A 21,842-nucleotide genomic window follows, 5' to 3' on the forward strand; every position below is an offset into this window, starting at 1 on the left:
TTTTGCATCGTTTTCAAAAAATTCAAGTCCAACTTTTTTAATATTTCTGTTTAAAATTACAAATAATATTGCAATTGAATGCATACCGAGTTTCAATTTGAAATTCAAAATTTGATTTTTATTATTAACATCTATTCTTCTTGATTGTATAGATGAAACTTATTTCTTCCAATATTATATTTTCTTACTTATTCGTTTAATTGTGGAAAAAAGGAAATGTCAAAATATTATTAACATAATATATTAGTATTCCGTGTAAAATGTATTATTTATTATTCGAAAATGGAATATCTAAAATGGAATCGTGTTTCTCGATAGTATACTTCGCTTTTTCTTCTTTCGCGTAACAAAAAGCTAATTAAATCGAGGGATATCTTTGTTTTTTAAGGGTTTAAGCAGAAGGATGGAATTGGACGATCTTGGATTGCCGCCATATTCCCGATTTTCGAGCATTCGCGGTAAAAACAAAAATTATTATTGTTCATTAAAATAGAGAAAAATTTATGGAAATAAGAAGAAAGCTTTTTTAATAAACAATTAACCCCTTGCAAATGTGTTCAAAATACTTTTTGCATACAAAAATCCAACTTAAAAAAATTTTTTCTATCAGTTTAACAAAAATGCTTTACCGAATTTATCAACATACAAGCCGAATTACTTTTTCCTGTTGGTGGTTGTTCACATCCAAAGCGATTATGCACACCTGTCCAATTTAAAAAACGAAAATGATATTTAACTAAACTATTCATCTTCAATTTTATCATGGTTTAAAATATTTATGATTCTATATTTATGATTAAAATATATTTATGACCTGGTATTATTTACTTCTGATGCTATAAATACCGATATTTATGAATTAGTTAGATATTATCATTTTAGCATTTTTTCTTAAAGCAACAATAACGTGTTCAGTTGGAAAATAGTTTCATTTTCATAATCTGCAATAAAATTTTAAAATAAATGATGGGCTTAAATTTAGATCAAATGTTTTATTTTATTATTTATTATCATTTTAAATTCTGAGAGAAAATTCTCACTGTTCACTAAATTGTTTTTAGAATTTCGATGCTATTAACTCGAATTCGTTTTATAAAAAAAAAAAAAGGTGCTAAAAAATGATTAAAAAAGTGCTCTTTTTTTTTTCTTGCTTACATTTATTATTAATCATTTCTTTAATTTATCAATCATTTCTTGGGATATTTTTCAATCTATTCCGAAATGTTCTGAGGAAAAGATGGCCCAAACGAAATTCCTTTTACATTTCAATTTCTTCCTTAAATTTTAGCGTTTGAAATCTAAGTTTTTGTATGAGTTTTTGGTATTTGATTTTAAATTACAAATACATTTGTTTGAAATTATTTGTCCCTCATTAAATATGAATTTAAATTGTATGAAAAAGAATATAAACTTCTAATTACTCCAATAAAAATAAGGATTTAAAATTATTTACATAATATTTTTTGAACATATTGTTGGTTGATCTTTATTTAAACCATTTATACCTTATAATTTTTCTTCCTTTTTTCCATTGAAAAATAAATTATGCTAAATTTGAAGTTTATCGAAGACTTGAAAGATCACATTTTTTCTCTTATCCTTTTTTTTTCTTAATTACAATTTAAATTATTCCTACAAACTCTGCATCACTTCTATCCAGCAAAAGACTAATTGCGCTTAATATTTCCATCTTTTTTCGTCCATATGAAAAGTTATAAAAAAAAACCAAAATTTTTGTCAATTTTAAAACAAAATATTCTTATTTCAATGTTTTGTGCGGAAAAAAAATTCTTTTTCTCAAAATTAATTAATTGAAATAATTTAGAAAGTATGGGAAAAAGTATGAAAAGTTTGAAATTTTTCCAAGCATATTTTTTCATATATTTTGCTTAAAAAAAAAAAAAAAAAAAAAAAAAAAAAAAAAACTTCATTACCAAACCGTATCTCTGTGAAATTAAATGATCTTTCTTAAAGAAAAAAAGAAAAAAGATTTTCAGAAAAAACGGAAAAATGCTTATTGAAAATTTACTCATGTGTAGTAATTTTTTCTTTTTTAATTTTACTCAATTAGTAATCTTTGTCCAAGTGGAAAAAAAAACGAAAAAAGAAGCTTTTCTATGAGAATTTTAAAAAAAAAAAAAACATTCTAATTCACATTTACTTAATTTTTTTTGTTACATTTATATATTTTTCTTCCAACCATGTTTGACTATTAATTTTTTTAAAATATTAATTATAAATTTGTTTCTTTTCCGCTATTTTTTTATCACTCCAAATGATCGCATATTGAAAATTATTCATAATCAGTGCACATTTCATGGTATCAAATTTTATTATTCGCTATCTGTTAGTAATACATTTGTTTCATTCATTCATTCATTCATTTCATTTCATTTCATTATCAGTTTGATTTATATTCTTTCGTTTATCTGTTGTATTTATATAATAATAGCGCTAATGGGATCAGATGGAAAAATATTGTAATAGTATTCAACAAAGTAGTATTTTGCTCAAAGTCTTATTCTGTCCAAAACTACATATTTCCTCCAAAACAATGTATTTCACCCAAAATGGATCGTTTTTTTTTTTTCTTAAAATAACTTATTTTGTTCGAAGCAGATATTTAGTCCAAAATTTTGCCTTAAAAAAAGTATATTTGCCCCAAAACAGTATAATTTTCTTCAAAATAACCTATTTCTAGAAATTGATATTTTACCTGAAATATGCTATTTCTGACAAAATAGCATATTAGTTTATTATTGTTGAATACCTTGTCCAAAGCAACGTATTTTACCCGTTATCATATTTGCTAAAACAATACGTTCTGCCTAAAATACCGCATTTACAGAGTATTTTACATGAAATGCGTATTTCAAGTAAATTAGTATATTTCGCTCAAAAAAGTATTTTCTGTCAAAAATCGTTTAAGCAAGTTAAAGTTTCAGGAAGTAAAAGATTAAACTTAAAATAAACATAATAGTAAATGAATAAAACATTCATCACTCATTCAAAAAATTGCATTTATTCAATTTATTTTATTATTTTCATTAGTTATTCCGCTTCAATGAAAGAAAAAAAGATTTCTAAATACCGAAAAGTTACAAAAAAGATTTCGAATTGTTCAAATTTTAAAAAACTCCAGGAAAATATTTCCGCTAAATATTCAAAGATTCGAAAAATTGATTTCAAATTGAAATACTTAAAATTTCTTGGATTTTTTTCGTCGAGTTTTTTTCTCGAATAATTACCTAGTTACACAAAGATGATCGCATAGATAAAAAGAAGCATTTAAATTCAGTTTTTGATTTGATTTAAGTGTAATTTTTTTAAGCTACTTTTTTCTCTTTGTGAAAAAAAAAGTTATTTTAGAACAATTAGTAAAAAAATGACTTATTGTTTGCAATATAAAGTATTACGATTTAACTTTCAAAAATTGATTTTCAGCAGTTTTTCGATTTTTTTTTTTTTTTTTTTTTACAAATTGAGAAAGTAAGTAAGCGACTAAAGATAAATGTTTAAAGCGAATTTCGAAATTCTGTTTTTTTTACCCATTAATTTTGATGACAAATATTAAAAATTTTAGAATTCCGATTTTTTTTCTTCCATCACTTTAGAATACTTCAAAAATTAGCTTTGATATAATTTCGCATCTAATATAATTTGACTTCAAACAACATTTGATTAAATCCCAAGAGATACAAATGTATTTCCTGTGTCTTTTCATTATTTATAGATGCTTGGCTGATTTTTTTTTTTTTAATTTAATGGCCTAAAATTTTTGAGCAGGAAATTTTTATTCCCAAAATCATAATTTGATTCGGTAGTTAATGAGTAATCGATTTAATAGTTTGTTATTACTACATTTCATTTTCGATTATTTTTTCTAATCAATATTATTACAGTATTAATTACTATTTATTAAAATTAATGCTATTATTACCAATACTATCTATTTGCAAAAGAATTTCCAAGAAGAAATTTGTCTTATGATAAAGTATTAAACTGATTAGTGGTAGTATGGATTTAAAATATTCCTTTAAAACTTTAAAACTGTATTTAATTATTAATGGTAATTTGCACTCAAAATATCTTACGTAATTCATAGTTTATACTTAAAATATTTTACGTAATTCATCAATTTCTTCTTTTTCATCATGGCAATTTTTCATGTTTTTCAATTATTGCGTGTTGCTGTATCTTTTTTGCTATTATTTATTTACAATTTTTAAAAATATAAACAAAAATAGCTTTTATGTATATCATGACAATTTAAAAAGCAACTGGAAATGTTAACTGAAAAATTCTTGGGATGAACATAATTCATTGATTCGTTGCATTACTGATGAAATGAATAGGAGTTAGCTTCTCGAGACAAGAAATAAGTGGTTGAGAGAATGAGGCTAGGCCGAAATTATTCATTTAACAATCGAAAATGAGCCTAGAACAAAGTCATTCCATTTCAACCATATTCCATCAGGCTTTGCAATATTTTCGAAATGATGAAATTACGATTTGCATATTGAAAAGCTATTTTGGTAAATTGATTTTTTTTTTCAAACAAGGAAAAAAGGCGGAAAGTGTAGTTGACATTACCGCATTGACAAAATATTTGAAGGATAACGGATGAGAGAATGAATGGCTTATGAAAGAGGAAGAAAAAAGCATAAAGCTATCAAGAATATGTTGAAATTTTCACTTCTCTGTTTTTTTAGCTCTCGACTTGCTCAACTTTTTAGATCGTATTGAAGGGTTTCCTTTTTTTTTTTTTTTTTCTTTCACTATTATAATGTTTTCATCTCTCTCTCTCTCTCTGTCTTTTTCTCTTTCTAGTTACTCTTCTAATAATTTTATTTAAGCCAAAAGAAAGAGAAAGAGAGAGGGAAGGAAAGAAAAGAATAAAAAGCTTTATAAATGTATTCAAGTCAATAATCATTCAAGAAAAAATTTCTTTTTTCCTTTTTTCCCCATCAGTTTTGAAATTTTTTCAAGATTTTTTGTAAAAATTTATTTAAAAAAAAAAATAAGATAGAAAATAAAATGAATAGAAAAAAAAAAAAATTTTCATTAAACAGAATTTTTGTTGTACTGTCGTGCAGAAGAAAAAAAGTTTCATTTTTTTTTATTATCGCTTTTGATTTTTTCTTGATTTATTTACTATTAGACATTAGTTTATTATAGTTTATTGATTATCTCAATTTTAGTGAAAAGATAAAAAAGACTAACACATTTTCTTGATAAATTTTCCTTTTAGTACAAAAAAAAAAAAAAATGTGAGGTAATAAAAAGAAGACTTTCGACAAAATAATTGTATCATTTGAAAAGAATTAAAATAAAATGAGGAAAAAAGAAAAAAAAAAAAGAGACGAAAGACGTTATCAATATATGAAATAATTCAGAACAAGAATACATTTTGAAAATTGCTTCTTTTATTCAAAAAAGAAAAATAAAAAAAGAAAGATAGAGGAAAAGGGAAAAAAAGAGCACAAAGAAAAAACTGGAATGGAATAAAATTTTGTTATCTGATATTAAAAAAGCAAAAAAAAAAAAAAGAAAAGTTTATGCGTTTAATCATTTAATAAGTAAATTTATCAGTGTTATTTCATATAAAATCATGCTATTGTCATTATTATTACTGCTGTTGCTCTTATTGTTACAGATCAATAATGTTATTATTAATTATTATTGAAATAGATTTAACTATATACATATATCCTTGAAAAAGAAAAAAAAAAACCAGTTTTTCCCTTTTTTATCGGTGCACCTTTTTATCATTTGAGCAACAAACAATTCATCTCATATTGTCAATTTCATCTGTCATTCATCACCGTCACTGTCACTGTCATCGTCATTATCGTTGTCATTGCTAACGCCATTGTCACCTTCATTGTCATTGTCATTCAATTGTCCTCTATTTCTACCTTTTCCAGATAAAGATAACACTGGTGGTGTTATTGCTACTACCACTGCTACTACCACTGCTATTAGTACCATTACTGCTTCTGCTACTACCGTTATTATTATACTTCATTAATTAGTTGAAAATATTAATTAGTCAATTTCGTTTTCTAATTTTCCACATTTGGTTTTCCACATGGTTTTCTGTTTCATATTGTCTATTCCGATTGCTATTTTCACTAATAATTGACAAATTTTTCAAAATTTTTGAAAATAGAAAGAAAGGAAATGAAAAACAAAGATTACTAAAAATAAAATTAAAAAAAAAAAAAAAAAAAAAAGAGGAGGAAATAATATTTATTGTGAATTGAAGAAATCAAATGAAATCCTAACGGATTACACACAATTGTTCACTGTTACTAGTACTGTTAAGTTGATCAAATTACTACAAAGAAACTGTCAACACCAGCAATTATTGTAATTTATGCTGTCGCCAATGATTTCTCTTCATTTTCTTCATTGTAATTCAATTACTACTAATTACTAATTATCATTATTACTATTATGACTACTATTAATAATATTTAACTGGGATGGATAATATTATTACAAAATAAAAACCGGTTACTAATAACTGATTCACTACAATTCAAAATTATTATTCTTTGCTTCTTCGATTTTATAATAATTTATTTAAATCATATTAGTTCCTATCATCATCTTAATTTCGCTATTAATTGGTTATATTTACATATTAAATTTAATTGATCCATATGTTTTTCCTTATTTCATTTATCATTTTCTTGTGGCATTGTTTACTTCGATTAGCTTCGTGCATTCATCATCATTGGCAGTTATATCGATGTAAATCAAATTATTATGATAATGCATTTGGAAATAATGATTATAATCATCATCATCATCATCATCAAAATGCGCCATTTTTAATTGATGATAATGAAGAAAAATTGGATTTGGAAGGAAATATTAGAGGTATTTTGCTATATTTTAAAGGAAGAAATGAATATTTAATATATATTTTCTTATGGCATTGTTTACTTCGTTTGATTATCAAGTTTAATTAATTTAAAAGGACACGTTTAGTATTTATTTAGTAATAGTTTTATTTGAAATTAATTTTGTCAATATACATTTAATAAAGTATTCCTTTTTATTCTTAACAATATAATTTAAATCATTTCCTAAATGTTTCTGATATATTTGTTAAAAAAACACAAAGAAAAAAGGATTTGAAACTTTCTGTTAAATTTGTAGCAAATAATAATATACCTTATTTTTTAAAATGATTAATTCTATATTATTTTACTAAAGTATTTAACTAAATCATTATCACTTATTATAAAAGATGAAGCATTTTGACAAAGCAAAACTAAACATTGAACATTTATGATATATTATTATTTACATAGCAATTATTTATTTGCTTAATTATTTGCATAGCAATCAATATTTATTTCAACAACGAAAGTATTACACTTCCTTATGCAATAGTTAAAAGTTTCTCTTTTCTATCACTGATAATTTAACTTACAACAATATTTTCCCGCACTCACTTTTCTTTTTAAACTTTCGGTTAAAAAAAAAAAAAAACTATTTTTTTTTTTTTTTTGAAATTTCTTACGACAGTTTGCAAAGAGATTTTTCATATATATTTCTTTTTTCAAAATGTGTAATTTTAAAAGTGAAATTTATGACCGCTCTCCGACACTTTTTTTCCACTTCAAAAAAGTATTGTTGTTAAAATGGGTAATTTGAGAAACGAGATGGCGCCAACGAAACATTTTTCAATTTAATATTTCTCTCTCTCTTTCTTATATAATTCAATCCATTTCTTCTGGAATAATTTTTTTTTTTTTTGAAAAATATAGCCATAAGTTCCTTTGGATCATTTAATTCAAATTTTTTCTTATTTTTCAGAATTATCAAATTTTTCATTTCTATCACTCCGGGGAACAAAAAAAAAAAAAGAGGAAAAGATGATACCGAAAACAAAATTTATATTTTTTGCTTTTTTTTTAAATATTAATTAAATTTGAAATAATACTACCGAAATAGCATAAAAATGAAAAGTAACAAAGAAATTCTGTTCAGAATGTAATTTTTTGCTTTGGTCACTTTTTTTTTTTTAAAGAAAAATGCTATACTTTCGTTGCTATTTTAAAAATTTTCATTCAAAATTATCTTCAAATTTCATTTCTTCAAAATGTCATTCAACTTGATAAACCTTTCACATTATTTTTCACGCAGTCTACTCGATTATTCTCAACAAAAAAAATTCCCAATAATTTTTTGTTGAATATTACAAATATGAAATAAAGAAAATTTTTAAATTCCTGAAGAATTTCATTAGTAAAATAATAATAAATGCTAAAATTTTAATGAAGCCCACTTGCTGTCTGATTAGATAAATTTTAAAACGAAAAGAAAATATTCTCTTAATTTTCCATTTATTTCATTCATTTCTTCTCTTAAAAATTAGAAAAAAATTTAGATCTGAAATTCATAAGAAGAGATAATTTAAAAATTGCTAAAAGTATGAAAGAGAAAGAGAAATGATTCAAAAAATAATTTTAGTAAAATTGCTTTTCTTTTTTGTATATTTTAAAAATATATTTGTTGTCATTAATTCATTAATTACAATTACATTTCACAATTCCTTCTCTTCCCATTTCTTACTTTCCTTTTTCCTTTCTCACAATTTTTTTTTTTTTCAAATTCGGAAAACAAAAAGAAAAGTAAGAGGTTATTTAAATTTTTGTACGAGAAAATAACAATTTTACTAATTGAATTAAATTAAATATATATTATTTCTCCTTAGAAAAAACAAATTGCAAGAAAAAAAAGTCATAAGATGTGAAGTAATAAAAAAGCTCCTTTTTCAGTTTCTTTCTCTATTTTTTATTCCCAAAATTTGTCATTACTTTCGTTTTAATCAAATTCATATAATAATTTGAAATATGTAAAATGAGAAGAAAAAATGATTCATTAATAAAATTATATGTTTGTTTTAAAATTTCCTTTCCATTCTTTTCATCACATGCACTCTTCTTTCTTGTTTCGTGCTAATGCTTGTGTGAAAAACAAGAAAAAAAAAAGAAATTAAATTCAATCAAAAATGAAATGAACAAAAAAGAAAGCGAAAATTATAAAAATAAATCTAAAAATTTTAAAGCGAAAAAAAAAAAAAATTTCAATTTTTTGTCGATAATTTCATCAACCGTTGCGCACAATGTGCTAATTGGTTGGAACTGACGTACTGTTAAAATGTTGCGAATTTGAAATTTATTTTCTTTTTTATAAATTATAATTTTTTAATTAATAAATTTTCAAAGTACATACAAAAGCTAAGTTTTTATTTATAGCCCTAAATTTTTTATTCAATTGTTAACATTTTTCTTCTTCTCTTTTTATTTTTGTATGTAAAACATTAGTTTCTTTTTTTATATCTGCGTCTGATAATTTCGAATTTTTTCTCTTCATCCTTCTATTCCTCTCTGCAAGAGAAGAAAATTTGTTTAGCTTTTAACCAGGGTAAAGTTTTCTTACCTCTGTAAAGTGTCATGTCCTAATATTTCCACTCCTATCAAAATTGTCACCTGTTGTGATAAAATCTGTCGTATGTCGAGAATGTCAACGATATTACTGCCTTAGGGTAGATGTATTTCATTATGTTTTAGTGACAGATATGTGAAACATTTTCAAATAGATTTAATTAATTATCAAATTTGTTTGCAGCTTGTATAATTTCAAACTTTTCATCTGTTATTCATATTAATGATATTACTTTCACACGTCTAATAGGCATACGCGTTTATACGTATTTACAAAATTAATTACTTATATACATGTATTAGAATATATTTATTTATACGTACGAGAGAATTTACTTCTATTTATATAATAGAATTTATACTTTCTAAACACAATTTATTTATACATGCAATAGAATTAATTATTTCAACGTCTAACAGAACTTGTTTGTATATACAACAGAATTTATTATACGTCACAAAAACTTTATAAATAATAGAATACGTAACAAAAAAGTGTTAACGTTATGAATTTCACTTTATAAATTCTATCACATTATAAATTTTAATATTTAATGTTATAAATGATACTTCAAAAAAAATAGAAAAAAGAAAATAAAAGAAATAATTCGCAATTCCAAGAGACGAAATAAACGCAATAAATGCAATAAATATTTATAGACGCAATAAACGTGTACACACACACACACGCAAAGATGCAACTTAGTTTATTACTTCCCAAATTAATATAAAAATATATGGTCTGCATTTATTGTCGTAAAGTCTTTCAAACCTTCCACTTTATATTATTTCACTTTTTTTTTCTTTTTTTGATTTTTAACTAAAAAAAATATAAGCTTTAAGAGTGAAATGATACTATCATTTTTTAATTAAACAAATAGTGGAGAGAAATAAAATTTTTAAATAATTGGGATTAATTTTTAATATCTCTTTGCTTTAAAGCATTGCTTATAACTTTTACAGTTTAATGAACGAGAAAAATTTTTTTTTCAAGTTTGAAATTATAAAAGGTCTTTTTTATGCAAGAATCACTCATTTTTTTAAATAGTGCGAAAAAAGATGAATAATAATTTAATTTTTTGAAAGGTAAGATAAAATAATTTCATAAAAACATATTTCACGAGTAAAAATTCTCCTTATCACAATTGAAATTAAATTGACATTGTCTAAATTACAAACGAATTTATAATTTTCCATATCTTAAGGTAAAAATAAAAGAGTAAAAAATTCAATACGTTTACTTAAGCTTAATTCAAAAGTATATTTCTGATCCTTTAAAGTCGAATATTCTTGTTGCAGTCTGTCTTATTAGAATTATTAACAAAATATTCTTTTTTTAACAGATTTTAATACTATTGATTTTCAAAATTTATTTTTTTAACTGTAAATTTCATTCAAATTTTTATTTCTGCTTTTTTTGCACTTTTTAATTATTTAATTCATTCAACTTTAAATATCACTAAAATTGTCGAGAATTTTTTTTGTTTCCTGAATTCTATCTTTTTAGTCCTAAAATTTTCCCAAATTTTTGATTTAGCAGGTTAATATTCCATTCACTTTTTCACTAGTTTGGTAAAAAATAGGCTCATATGTATACAAATTTGCTAAATTATATCTGCTGGAAAATAATTTTAGGAATAAAGAAAAAAATGAAAACATAAAACAGTCGGAAACTTGTCTTCAATTTTTATTTCCTGAGTTCTGTCTTTGCAATCCAAAAGATTTGATTTAACAGGTTAATATTCAATTTTTAGGATTGATTTATATTTATATAAGCCTTTTCGTTTTTAGCTATTTTATTTTATGGATCAAAGCTTAAGGATATTTTACTTCTTTTCCACTTAGCATCCGTTGAGCTTAGGAAATGATTAATTAATTATCTAATGAAGTGCAAGTGAGAATTCGTCCCGTTATTATTAAAGAAATGATAATTATTTATGAATGAATGTAATATTTCATGAAATGTTTAATTCAGATGATTTATTAGTTCAATTATTAAACTATTTTGTGCATTTGTTTTTTGTTAAGTTAAATTCTGAAACAAAAACTTTAAAAATTTCTAAAAAAAAAAAAAAAAAAACGAGGAAAATTATTGGTCGTAATAAAATAAACATATATGTGGATCATTTTCACTTCCTCATTTCTACTTTCTCTCCTTTTTTTTTTTCCAAGAAGACTTTTTTCTGGTTAGAAAAAAATTTTTTTTATAGTGCTTTTAAAGCTTTTTTAATTTTAAAGCTATCTTAGTGCAGGAAAAAATCAATGGATTATTTCAATAAAATATTTGCACTTTTATGATACTCAAACATGCATTTGCTAATTTTTTTTTCCTTCTCTTCCAATTAACTTAGCACAAAATTTGCACAAAAAAGTAATACAAAATTTATTCATTTTTCTTTTTCATAAACTAACAATATTTCTTATTCGAATGGTTGAAATATGTTAAAAAATAAAGATGCATTCTGATCATAAAATTACCAAATTTCGGTTAATCGACATCGATGTAAAGCATTTCAATTATATTATGATAAGTAAGCAATTGTGAAAATAATAAATTGTGTCGGTGCTTAACTTTGCGAAAAATTCTAAAACAGCATTTGAATTTTTTTTCCAGAAATCAGGAATGCTAGAAATTGAGGGAACTTATTGAATATAAGTCAGAAATGATTGGAAACAGGAAATTAATAAGATAATAATAATTCCAGCGAAGTTATTAGTCGTATTGATAGTAATAATCATAATTCGTCATTATCTCTGTTCTTGTATTGTCGTGCTCAAATGATAAATCCGGTTCTATAACTTTTCGGAATGTGGGTGTATTAGACAATGAAAATGTCAAAGACAATGTTAGTGATACAGTAGAAATGATTTTCCGGAATATTTTCCGTCAATTTATTAACCAAAAATCTTCTATTTCTTTTCGTTTATTTATGAAAAAATATTATTTTTGTAAATTTCTTATCTGATCAAAACATGATTAGGAGAACGATTTATTAATACTTCAAATATTATGCAAATTGCTAAATAAAAAATGCAAAATAAATTTCGACAATAAATTTGTCAAAAAACATTGCTCATTTTTTTTCAGAACTTGAAACTTAATTAAACTTTTTAAAAATGAAAAATTTCTTGTTCATACGATACGTAAAGGTAGAAACAAGAGGAAAAGGACGGTAATATAGAAAAACAGATTTTATAAAATAAATCTTATGTTTTTCAAATATTGTGCAAAAATGCTAAAAAAATTTTCGTCATTTTTAAATTTCTAATTTACGAAATTTATTAAAACATTTTTGAACATTTTTAAGCTCTGAAATTTAAATATTAAAAATTCAAAAATTTTTCTTTCTTCAAATCAATAGTTGAAGTACGGTGCAAAATAAGTTCTATTTTTTCTAAATTGACATTTTAAGTATTATATAAAAATTTGCAAATAAATTTTAATTTGTCTTATTTCTTTTATTTTTATCATTTTTTTAAGCTTGCAAATTCTTTCACTTTTTTTTTTTCCTTTTTTTGATAATAAAATGATGAACAGTTTTTTTCAGTGAGGAAGAAACGAAAATTAATTTAGTGTAAAATTATTTACGGCGAAATGAATCGATCAGAAGAATACCTTTTCAGTTTTTTTTTTCTCATTTTTTGAAAGAATGACATATTTTCTGTTATCGGAAGGGAAAACCTGATTATTAAATCAAAATTTACGGTAAATTACACACACATATGTACCATCGTAATATTCAGTGAAATATTCTCAGATGATGTCAATTCGACTTATGAAATATTTTTCATTCATTTGAAAAAAAAAAAAAAAGAAAGCAGAGAAATAATAATAAATAATTTTCATTTTTATAATATTCAATTTTCATAATTGATCATTTTGAAATTTTGTTTCTTTCTCGTTTCATCTTTTTTTTTTTTTTTTTTTTTTTTTTTTTTGCTTTTTACTTCTATTCTTTTTGCTATTTATTTTTCTTTAATAACATTTTTGCTTCAGAAAAAAATTTAAAAAAAGGAAGAAGTTTCAAAAATATTTCAGATCAAATGAAATGAATGAAATATCGAAAGTACTGGAAGGATTAGACTAGATTAGATTAAATGTGTACATAACTAGAGGAGATAAACAACTATTTATTTAAAAAATACGAACACTATAATTCTAAAAAGAAAAAATGAAAAGAAGAATTTTTAATTTTATTCATTCGTTTTTTTCACACTAGAAATTTGTTTTTTCCATTTTGTCTTAACTCAAAGATTTTTGCAAATATAGATTTTTTTATAAATTTCTCTTTTCCGTTTCTTTTTTTTTTAACTTTGAATATTTTAAAAATTTTCAACTTGCTCTTTTTACGGATTTATTCAATTTTTTCCTGCGTATAAAAAAAATTTTTATTCGAATTTCACACTTATCTTTTTTTCTTTTTCCTTTCTTTTTTGAAAATCATTTCCGGCTATATTTGGTTTCATTTTTTCTTTCTTTTTTTTTGTGAATTAGTGATTTAATCGTTTGAGTTCATTCGATCAATCTTTTAAATAGGCTAATAAAAAAATTCTGTTCGTCTGTCTGTCTGCCGTTTTATATGATATAAATGTTTCGTTGATATGATTGATATTAAAATTTTCTGAAATAAGTTATTATTAATATTATTTCATTTTGTTTCATTTCAAAAATTCAATCCACACAATGATTGAAAATGTAAAATAATTGGAAAATAATGGAAATTATTTCCGACAACGAAATAAGATTGGTTATATGATAAATCCATTCATTATTATTTCATTTCTTTCGTATATATTCGAATGAGCAAATTGATTCGACACTTGAAACTTTTCTGATATGTTAATTTCTTTCAACAATTTCAATTTTCTTTTTCATTCCACAGGTTAGATCATTTTTTTCGTTCCTCTCTTTTTTGTTTTTATTTTTCTAATTTTAATAAATTTATCATTGATTAATTAAGCAGTTTAATTGGTTAATTGTTGAGAAGAAATTTTCTTTATTCAAATTAATTAATGATTAATTTTGTTTAAATTAATAAATTAGTTATTGATTTAATTAGTGATTAGAGTAAATTTTTATTTATGTGTTTGTTGAGAACGGATTTTTCTTCTTTTTTTTTCCTTTCTTTTTCAAATAAATGAAAATTTTTTCAATGGAGATGAGAAAGTTAAAATTATTGTATTACTTGAATACTACTATATTCTTTTAATGTGTTCGCATGACGTGATAGGTAAGTAGATAGCTAAACCGGATACTGTAATGTCGAAAAAATTGGGATTACTGTATTCGTGTCACATAATTTAGAATTATTTATGTATTTAGGTAAATTGAATAGAAATAATTTAACAGTTTGTAAACTTATATTTCTAGTTTGTCTGGTATACTTTCAATGTATACAGTAGCTAACTCTTCCTCATATATCATCGATTTAAATTGTTATTACTATATGCGAACTGCTGCGATACCATCAGGTAATTTCTTCTTCTTTACCTCTACTATTTTCAATATGTTTCATTATTTGTTATCATTTTTAATCAAAATCTAGATAAAAAAACAAAAAAAAAAAAGGACATACGTTGTAAAATTTCCACAAAAATGAAAATTTCATGAAAAAGAGATGACAGTAAGAGAGAATAAAATTTATTTAGTAATTATTTATCTAAGTTACTATTGTCGTAAACTATTTATTAATTGGATGTGTTTTTTATTATTTGGACTTTTTTCTCATACATTTACTACATTATTTGCATAAAATAAAATCATTTTGGAATTTTTAATTTTTTTTTACCGATTTGTTTTCTTGATATGCATACCACCGTCATATACAAATGCAATACCTGATAATTTGGTTTTCCAGTAATAATTATAATTTTTTACACGTTATTATGATAAATATTCTATATCATTGTCTTTTTTCTAAATTCTAATAAATTTAGTAAGAGGATTTATGTTTGAAGTCGTACTTTATCAGTTGATGGAATTGCGATCAAATTCTTTAAGACTTAACCGCATTGAATTTTGTCAAAGTAAACTTATAATATTGAATCAAATTTAGTTTAAAAGTATAATTGATTTTATTCATATTGGAATTATTTTCATTGGGCATGACTGTGGCGAAATTTTAATTTGATTAATTTTTATCCTTTACTACGAATCTAGAGCCAGATCAATTCGTAACTGAATTTTCTTCTAAGAATATAGCAATTTAGTTTCACAATCAAATACCAAATAGTTCAGTTTGCTATTGGAATTGGCGAAATATGCAGCAGTAATCCAATTAGTACAACTAATTGGAGTAATTGAATTAATTGCACTAATTGGATTATTTCAAATGATGCGTCGAAACTTTTATGATATATTCTTTTTTAGTTTTATCATGTGATAAGTTTTAAATTATTCAGTAGATCATCAAATTATTCATTTATGGAAAATTAACTATTTCTTCATTTTGCTTTAAAAATACTGATTAAAGAATAACTATTCTTTATTCAAATCAATTAAATATTTGAATAAATTATTCCTTTATTACTTTATCATATAATAATAATAATAATAATTATTATTATTATTATTGTTACTATTCTTTCTCTCTGCTATTACATCGTGATTAATTAATTTGTGATCAATTAACTTTGAAGCATTCGAAACGTTAAGGAAAAATTCACACTTTATGACTTTTTTCAAAAATTTTTCTTTGGAACAAATTATTAATTAGTGTAGTAGAATGAAATGATTTTTTCGGATTTATTGCATGCATGCCTTTAAATTAGTAGTAGTAACAGTGGTAGCTCTTATTGTTGTAGCAGTAGTAGTAATAGTTGTTGTTGTAGCATTAGTAGTAATAATTGTTGTTGTAGCATTATTAGTAATAATTGTTGTTGTAGCAGTAGTAGTAATAGTTGTTGTTGTAGCAGTAGTAGTAATAGTTGTTGTTGTAGCAGTAGTAGTAATAGTTGTTGTTGTAGGAGTAGTAGTAATAATTGTTGTTGTAGCAATGTTAGTATTAGTAATGGTAACAGTAATGACATTGGTAATAGCATTATTATGGTCATTTAGAGTACTGCGTCACCTACAACCGAGCAGCAGTAGTAGTAATATGGTTGTTGGGGACAGTTATGTCCCTTCTAGATGATACATTTCATTCTTGATATTACCTGTATCACCTACTTCTTTGTTTTTGTCATTATTTGGCTTTGATCTGTCAAGTAAATCAATAATCATTGAAAACTCGCGATACCTTTTCCTTTACTTATGGTTAACAACCCAAAGACTTGGTTTACCAGTTTAATATAAAACAAAAAAACCGGAAGAAAATGTCAGACAATAAGACTGATAATATATAATCTCCAATTAGTTATCATTAGCTTTTCCTTATCACCAAAAACTTACTTTCCTATCTTATTAAGAAAAATTTTACCTCTCGAAATGACATCGTTTTTTGTTACTTATAAAAATTCAAACCCAAAAAAATAAACAAATATTTTATGCAAAAATATCTTTTCATTCTATTTTTCAATTAACAGAAAAAAAATAAAATTTTGACTTTTTTAATTGCGAGGAAGAAAGGAAAAAGAATATGAATTTCGATGGATTAAGTAGTTACAACTAATTAAACTTATCATTCTTATGTCATTTCGATTATGTTTTTCGATAACTCTTTACTTTTTTAATACATATTTACAATTAATTAGACAATTACTTCAACAATATGTTAAAAATAAAATTTTCAAAAATTTTTTATTTTAAATAGCAAAAGCAATGGCTACTATCATTGTCGCCACTGTCAACACCACTACTACTATCACTAGTACTACTCCTACTTATACTGCTATCTTAAACTCGTATGGATTTAACTCATGGATTTTCAACCAAAATTTTTTAGATACTATTCCAGAAGAAACAAATATTTACAGTGAGGGTAAATTTTTTGAATCTTTGAAGAACACTTGAAATTTTAAATTGATTATTCAAATTTTTAAGATTATTCATCAACATAACTGGAAAATTTTCGAACCAAGTAGAATTTGTCTATTATTTTCCCAAATTTCGTATTATTTCATTTTGTCTTAAACATTATGAATGATTTCATGTAATCATTCCTTTTTTTTTTACTCTTTTCTAGAAAATTACTAATTTTTGAATGAAATAATTTTTATTATTCATTAATTAATGATTTTGGTAATGAATTAAGTTGAAGGTATGAAAAACATTGCTGAAATTTTAACTAGATGAATAAATTTATTCTAAAAACTGCTTATAAAATTTCAAGACAGTCAATTTCTTTTCAAATCATTTTTCAAATGATGTTTCAAATCTGCAGTGAATATTTTAATTATTTAATTCGAATGAGTGTGTTATTTATGATAAAAAATTAAAAAAAAAAAGTTATGATAAATTTAATTTGCATTCCACTAAAAATGATTCATAATCGAAAATGCAATATGGAAGTTACAAAAAATTACACCAAATTATTGTATTCGAAATGAAATTTTAATTAAAGTAATTTCAATACGATTACTTTTTATTTATTATCATTTGTCAAATGAAATCATAAAATTTTTATTCATATTTAATTGCGATACATGAAATTTCAAAAATATCATTGTTCTTTAAAATTTCTATCAATTTTTTGCTAAGTTTAATAAATTTACACAAGCAACAATGACATCAGGCTGGTAAGATTTAAAATATGATTTAAAAATTTAATTTTAAATTATATTTTTATTTCATTGCCAATTGAATATTTTCACTTGTCCTTATTTTAGAGACATGTTTCGAACAAATATCATTAGATCGTCATGCCTGGCAAAATAATGGAACAGAGCGTGGGAATAGCGGTATCTCTCGTAATCTACCGACAATTGCCCGTAATGGTACCGTTTATCAGGTTTGCCGTTTTATTGTGTAAATTAGCTTGGTTTATTGGAAAATGACTAATTAATTAACAGATGATAAATATGAATATGCAAAGTAAGAAAGCTTGCCATTTTGCTATATATAGTTAAGAAATAATAGTTTAATCAGAATTAAAACATAAAAAACTTTGATAACACAATATTGTCAAATCTTTTTTAATTATGTTATACTTCATTATGATGTGTCACTTATATATTACAAAACACAATAATGCGTATATACTTGGTGTGCATATATAATGCATATATATTAATTAATATTACTTGGCAATATGGATGATTAACATTACTGTAGCAGCACAAATAATTATACTACTGTAACAAGCTTGTAAATAATTGATGTACTGTAGCCATTTCTGTCAATTACGGTAATTGATAGTGTAAGTGATCAGCTTATGTTCATTACGTTGCTACCCTTTTTATACACACCGCCCATCGTTTCCCGGGACTGATTCGTCTCGTGAAAAGGGAGAACTGCTATTTTGATATCTTTCGATTGTTTGGTGGAAACCGCTTTAATCGCACTTTTCTTTTCCTTTGCCATGTGGTTTGTCAATACGACAATTCTGTATTTACTCATTCAATGATTAATTTAAAAAAAATTTTTTCTTCTTCGTTGATGCTTTTATAAATGATAAAAAAGTTAGGAAAGGATGGGAAGTGTCGAAAGTGAATGAAAGGAATACGAGAGATTGATGAAGGAATGAGTAGTAAAATAGCAGGAAAGAAAATCGATAGTGGAAATCTAATGGAGAAAATGATTGATTATAATTTTTTTTTCTTTTCTGATAGTAATTTTTAATTTGCAAATAAAATTAGAATAAAAAAAAATGAAATTTTAGTTTTAAATATTTGAAAAAAGGAAAAACAGAAAGAAAATTAATAAATTATTTAAAAAATTCAATAATAATGATATAGACGATATCATCTTCGATTTTCGTTTTTTTTTTTTTTTATCTCTCCTTTTTCCTTAGTAAAATTAAAATTATGTCAACGTGTAAGATTGTGCGACAAGCAAAAAATTAATTCTTTCCAGCCATTCTTTGATCGCAGATATTTGAAGAAAATAATTACCGCCTTTGTTCTTTTCTCTTAATTCACAAAAAAAAAAAAAAAATGCTAATAAAATGCGTTTGTAATATTTTCAAGTTCGAATATAATAATTCACAGAAATTCCTTTAATTTAAGAAAGACGAAAAAAATAAGAATTTAATAATAATGGATCTAACTGAGATTATGTACTTCTAAATTTTTCTTCTGTTTAATGATTGGAAATTAAAGGAAATAAAGCTAGAATTGCAACGAAATTAGATGATTTTTTGCATGCTTTTTTTCAAAAGTATTTTTTGAAGCTATAATTTCTCCCTTTTTGTTTTCAATAATTTATCAATTTCTTTTCATTCTCTTGTTTGTTGAGTTATTTATTAAGTTAATAAGTTCCTTTTCTTCTCTTTTTTTACCTATTCTTACCTAATTTCTTCCTCTATCTATAGGAATGAAAAAAAAAAAAAAACTGATTTAAAAGGGAAAAAAATTAGACCTAATTAAAAAGTGCATGCGGTATTTGTGGAGCATAGAAGTTTGAAATGTAAACTTGTTGACTAAATTAGAAATGTTGAATAAAAATATAAATTCAGCAAAAAGATTTAGCCATTTTGAAAAAACAAGAAAATGACCAAAAAATAGTTCAGCATCACTGACCAAAAAAAGTGATCAGTCGACGAAGAAAACTTAAGATTTGCTAGCTCTAATGCTTTTATTATGAAAGTAATATATTGAAATTGGATCAACTGACAAGTTATTTTAGCATCAATCGATTTTCAATCAATGCAGTGATAATAAATATAAAATGAAAGCTATTTAGCATCTATAACTTACTTTTCGTTTGATGATAAAAAATCTTTTGTTTATTTACTTGTTCATTTGTTATTTTGCTATTTTCTTATGTTTACTTCTTGATTTATTTGTTTGCTTCTTTTTGTTTACATTGTGTGTTTTTTATTTTATTGAAATATCCTTATTATAATTTGTAGTATTTCAAAGAAAAATACTTCATTTTTTTGTTACAAATACTTGTCAAAACGAAATATTGTTTGTGAAATTTTTAAACTTTCAATTTCACAAAAAGAAATTGCTTTTTTAGTTTTTGCATTTAGTTATAATATTTTAAAAATACTTTCAATGCATTTCTATTGCATTAAAATAGAAAGCAAAAAAAAAAAGATAAGCAAATGAAAAAATTCATATTTGTTGTTTTTCTTCCGTCTCTGTGTTATTTTTTTTTTTTTTTGCAATATTTAAAGGATTAGTAAATTTTAAAAATATGAAATGATGATTGATAGAGAAAGGATAAACAATAAATATTTTGTAAATAAGAATGAGAAGGAGTGAAATTTAAATATATTTTGCGTATTACACTTAAAGTTTTTATTTCATCAAATGTAATCTAATCGTAATATTTCATTTATTCATTCACTAATTGATTAACATTAATTTACATTAGAAAGCTTAAATTTAATGCACTAATAATATTATTAGTATTAGTATTGTTTCTAAATCAAATTTCTTTCACAATCAAATTTCCTTCACACTCTTCTGTTGCTTATAACAACACAACAAGTTGGAGTAGTAATAATAACAGCAGTGGTAGTAGTAGTGGTAGATAGTCTAGTTTAGTTTAATTTGGTTTGTTTAGTTAACTAGTATGTTAGTTAGTTGGTTATTTTGGTTAACTGGTTAGTTAGTTATTTAGTTAATTAGTTAATTAGTTTGTTAGTTTAGTTAGTATGCAACGAATAGTAGTAAGCAATAAGTAACATAATTGACATAGCAGGGAGGAAAAATTAATTTGTAAAAAAAAAAGAAAAGCAAGTGGTTTTGCAAAAAGAAAAAGAAAGAAAAAAGCAGTTTTTGCAATTTTGCAAGAAGGAGGTGCTTTTTTCTTCTGATCAGTTAGTTTCTTACAAAATTTGTTCGTGCATTCCTCTCCAACTATTGCCATTTCGTATTTTCATCGTTTTTTTTTTTTTTTTTTTTTTTTAATTTCATAAAGTATATATGCGTACGCATATATACTTTATGAAAAATTTTTAATTTTATTTAAAATTTTTATGATCAGTGGAAGGAAAAAAGAGTGCAAAAAAAAAAAAAATAAAATAAAGAAAGAAGCGGAAATAAAAAAGGAAAATTTTATCATCCATTCATTTTGGAAAAAAAAAAGGAAAAAAAGAGATGCTTCATCGAAGTTCAACCATTGCAGGAATTAAGCTACCACTTTTGCTTTCAGTAAGTTTATGAAAATTAGATAATAAAAAATTGATCAATTATTAATTAATTACAATTTAATCATTGATATAATCGAATGAATAAGTAATAAGAGAACTAATTTTTGCTTAAGTTTTCACTTATTTGATCATCTTTTTTTTACTATGACTTTTGTCTGTCAAATGTCTTATGTAT

General features: G+C 23.8%; 1 protein-coding gene across 4 annotated transcripts in view; it reads left to right on the forward strand.

The window, feature by feature from the left end:
- Positions 1–6,668: 6,668 nt before the first annotated feature.
- The window catches only part of Bma-gap-2 (Uncharacterized protein), a gene marked incomplete at both ends in the record, with an annotated part of 48,511 nt that continues 33,337 nt past the window's right edge, over positions 6,669–21,842 (forward strand). For 2 of the 4 annotated variants that reach the window (XM_043075510.1, XM_043075509.1), the window contains 2 exons: positions 6,669–6,888; positions 18,234–18,355. In XM_043075510.1, the coding sequence (XP_042931444.1) occupies positions 6,669–6,888; positions 18,234–18,355 (342 nt within the window). Of the gene's footprint in view, positions 6,889–14,914; positions 14,940–17,226; positions 17,387–18,233; positions 18,356–21,842 lie in introns of those variants that run through there. The other 2 variants (XM_043075511.1, XM_043075512.1) reach the window with 2 other exon arrangements.

Source organism: Brugia malayi (genome assembly GCF_000002995.4).
Source record: "Brugia malayi strain FR3 genome assembly, contig: Bm_v4_ChrX_scaffold_001, whole genome shotgun sequence".
Classification (NCBI taxonomy): Eukaryota; Metazoa; Nematoda; class Chromadorea; order Rhabditida; family Onchocercidae; genus Brugia; species Brugia malayi.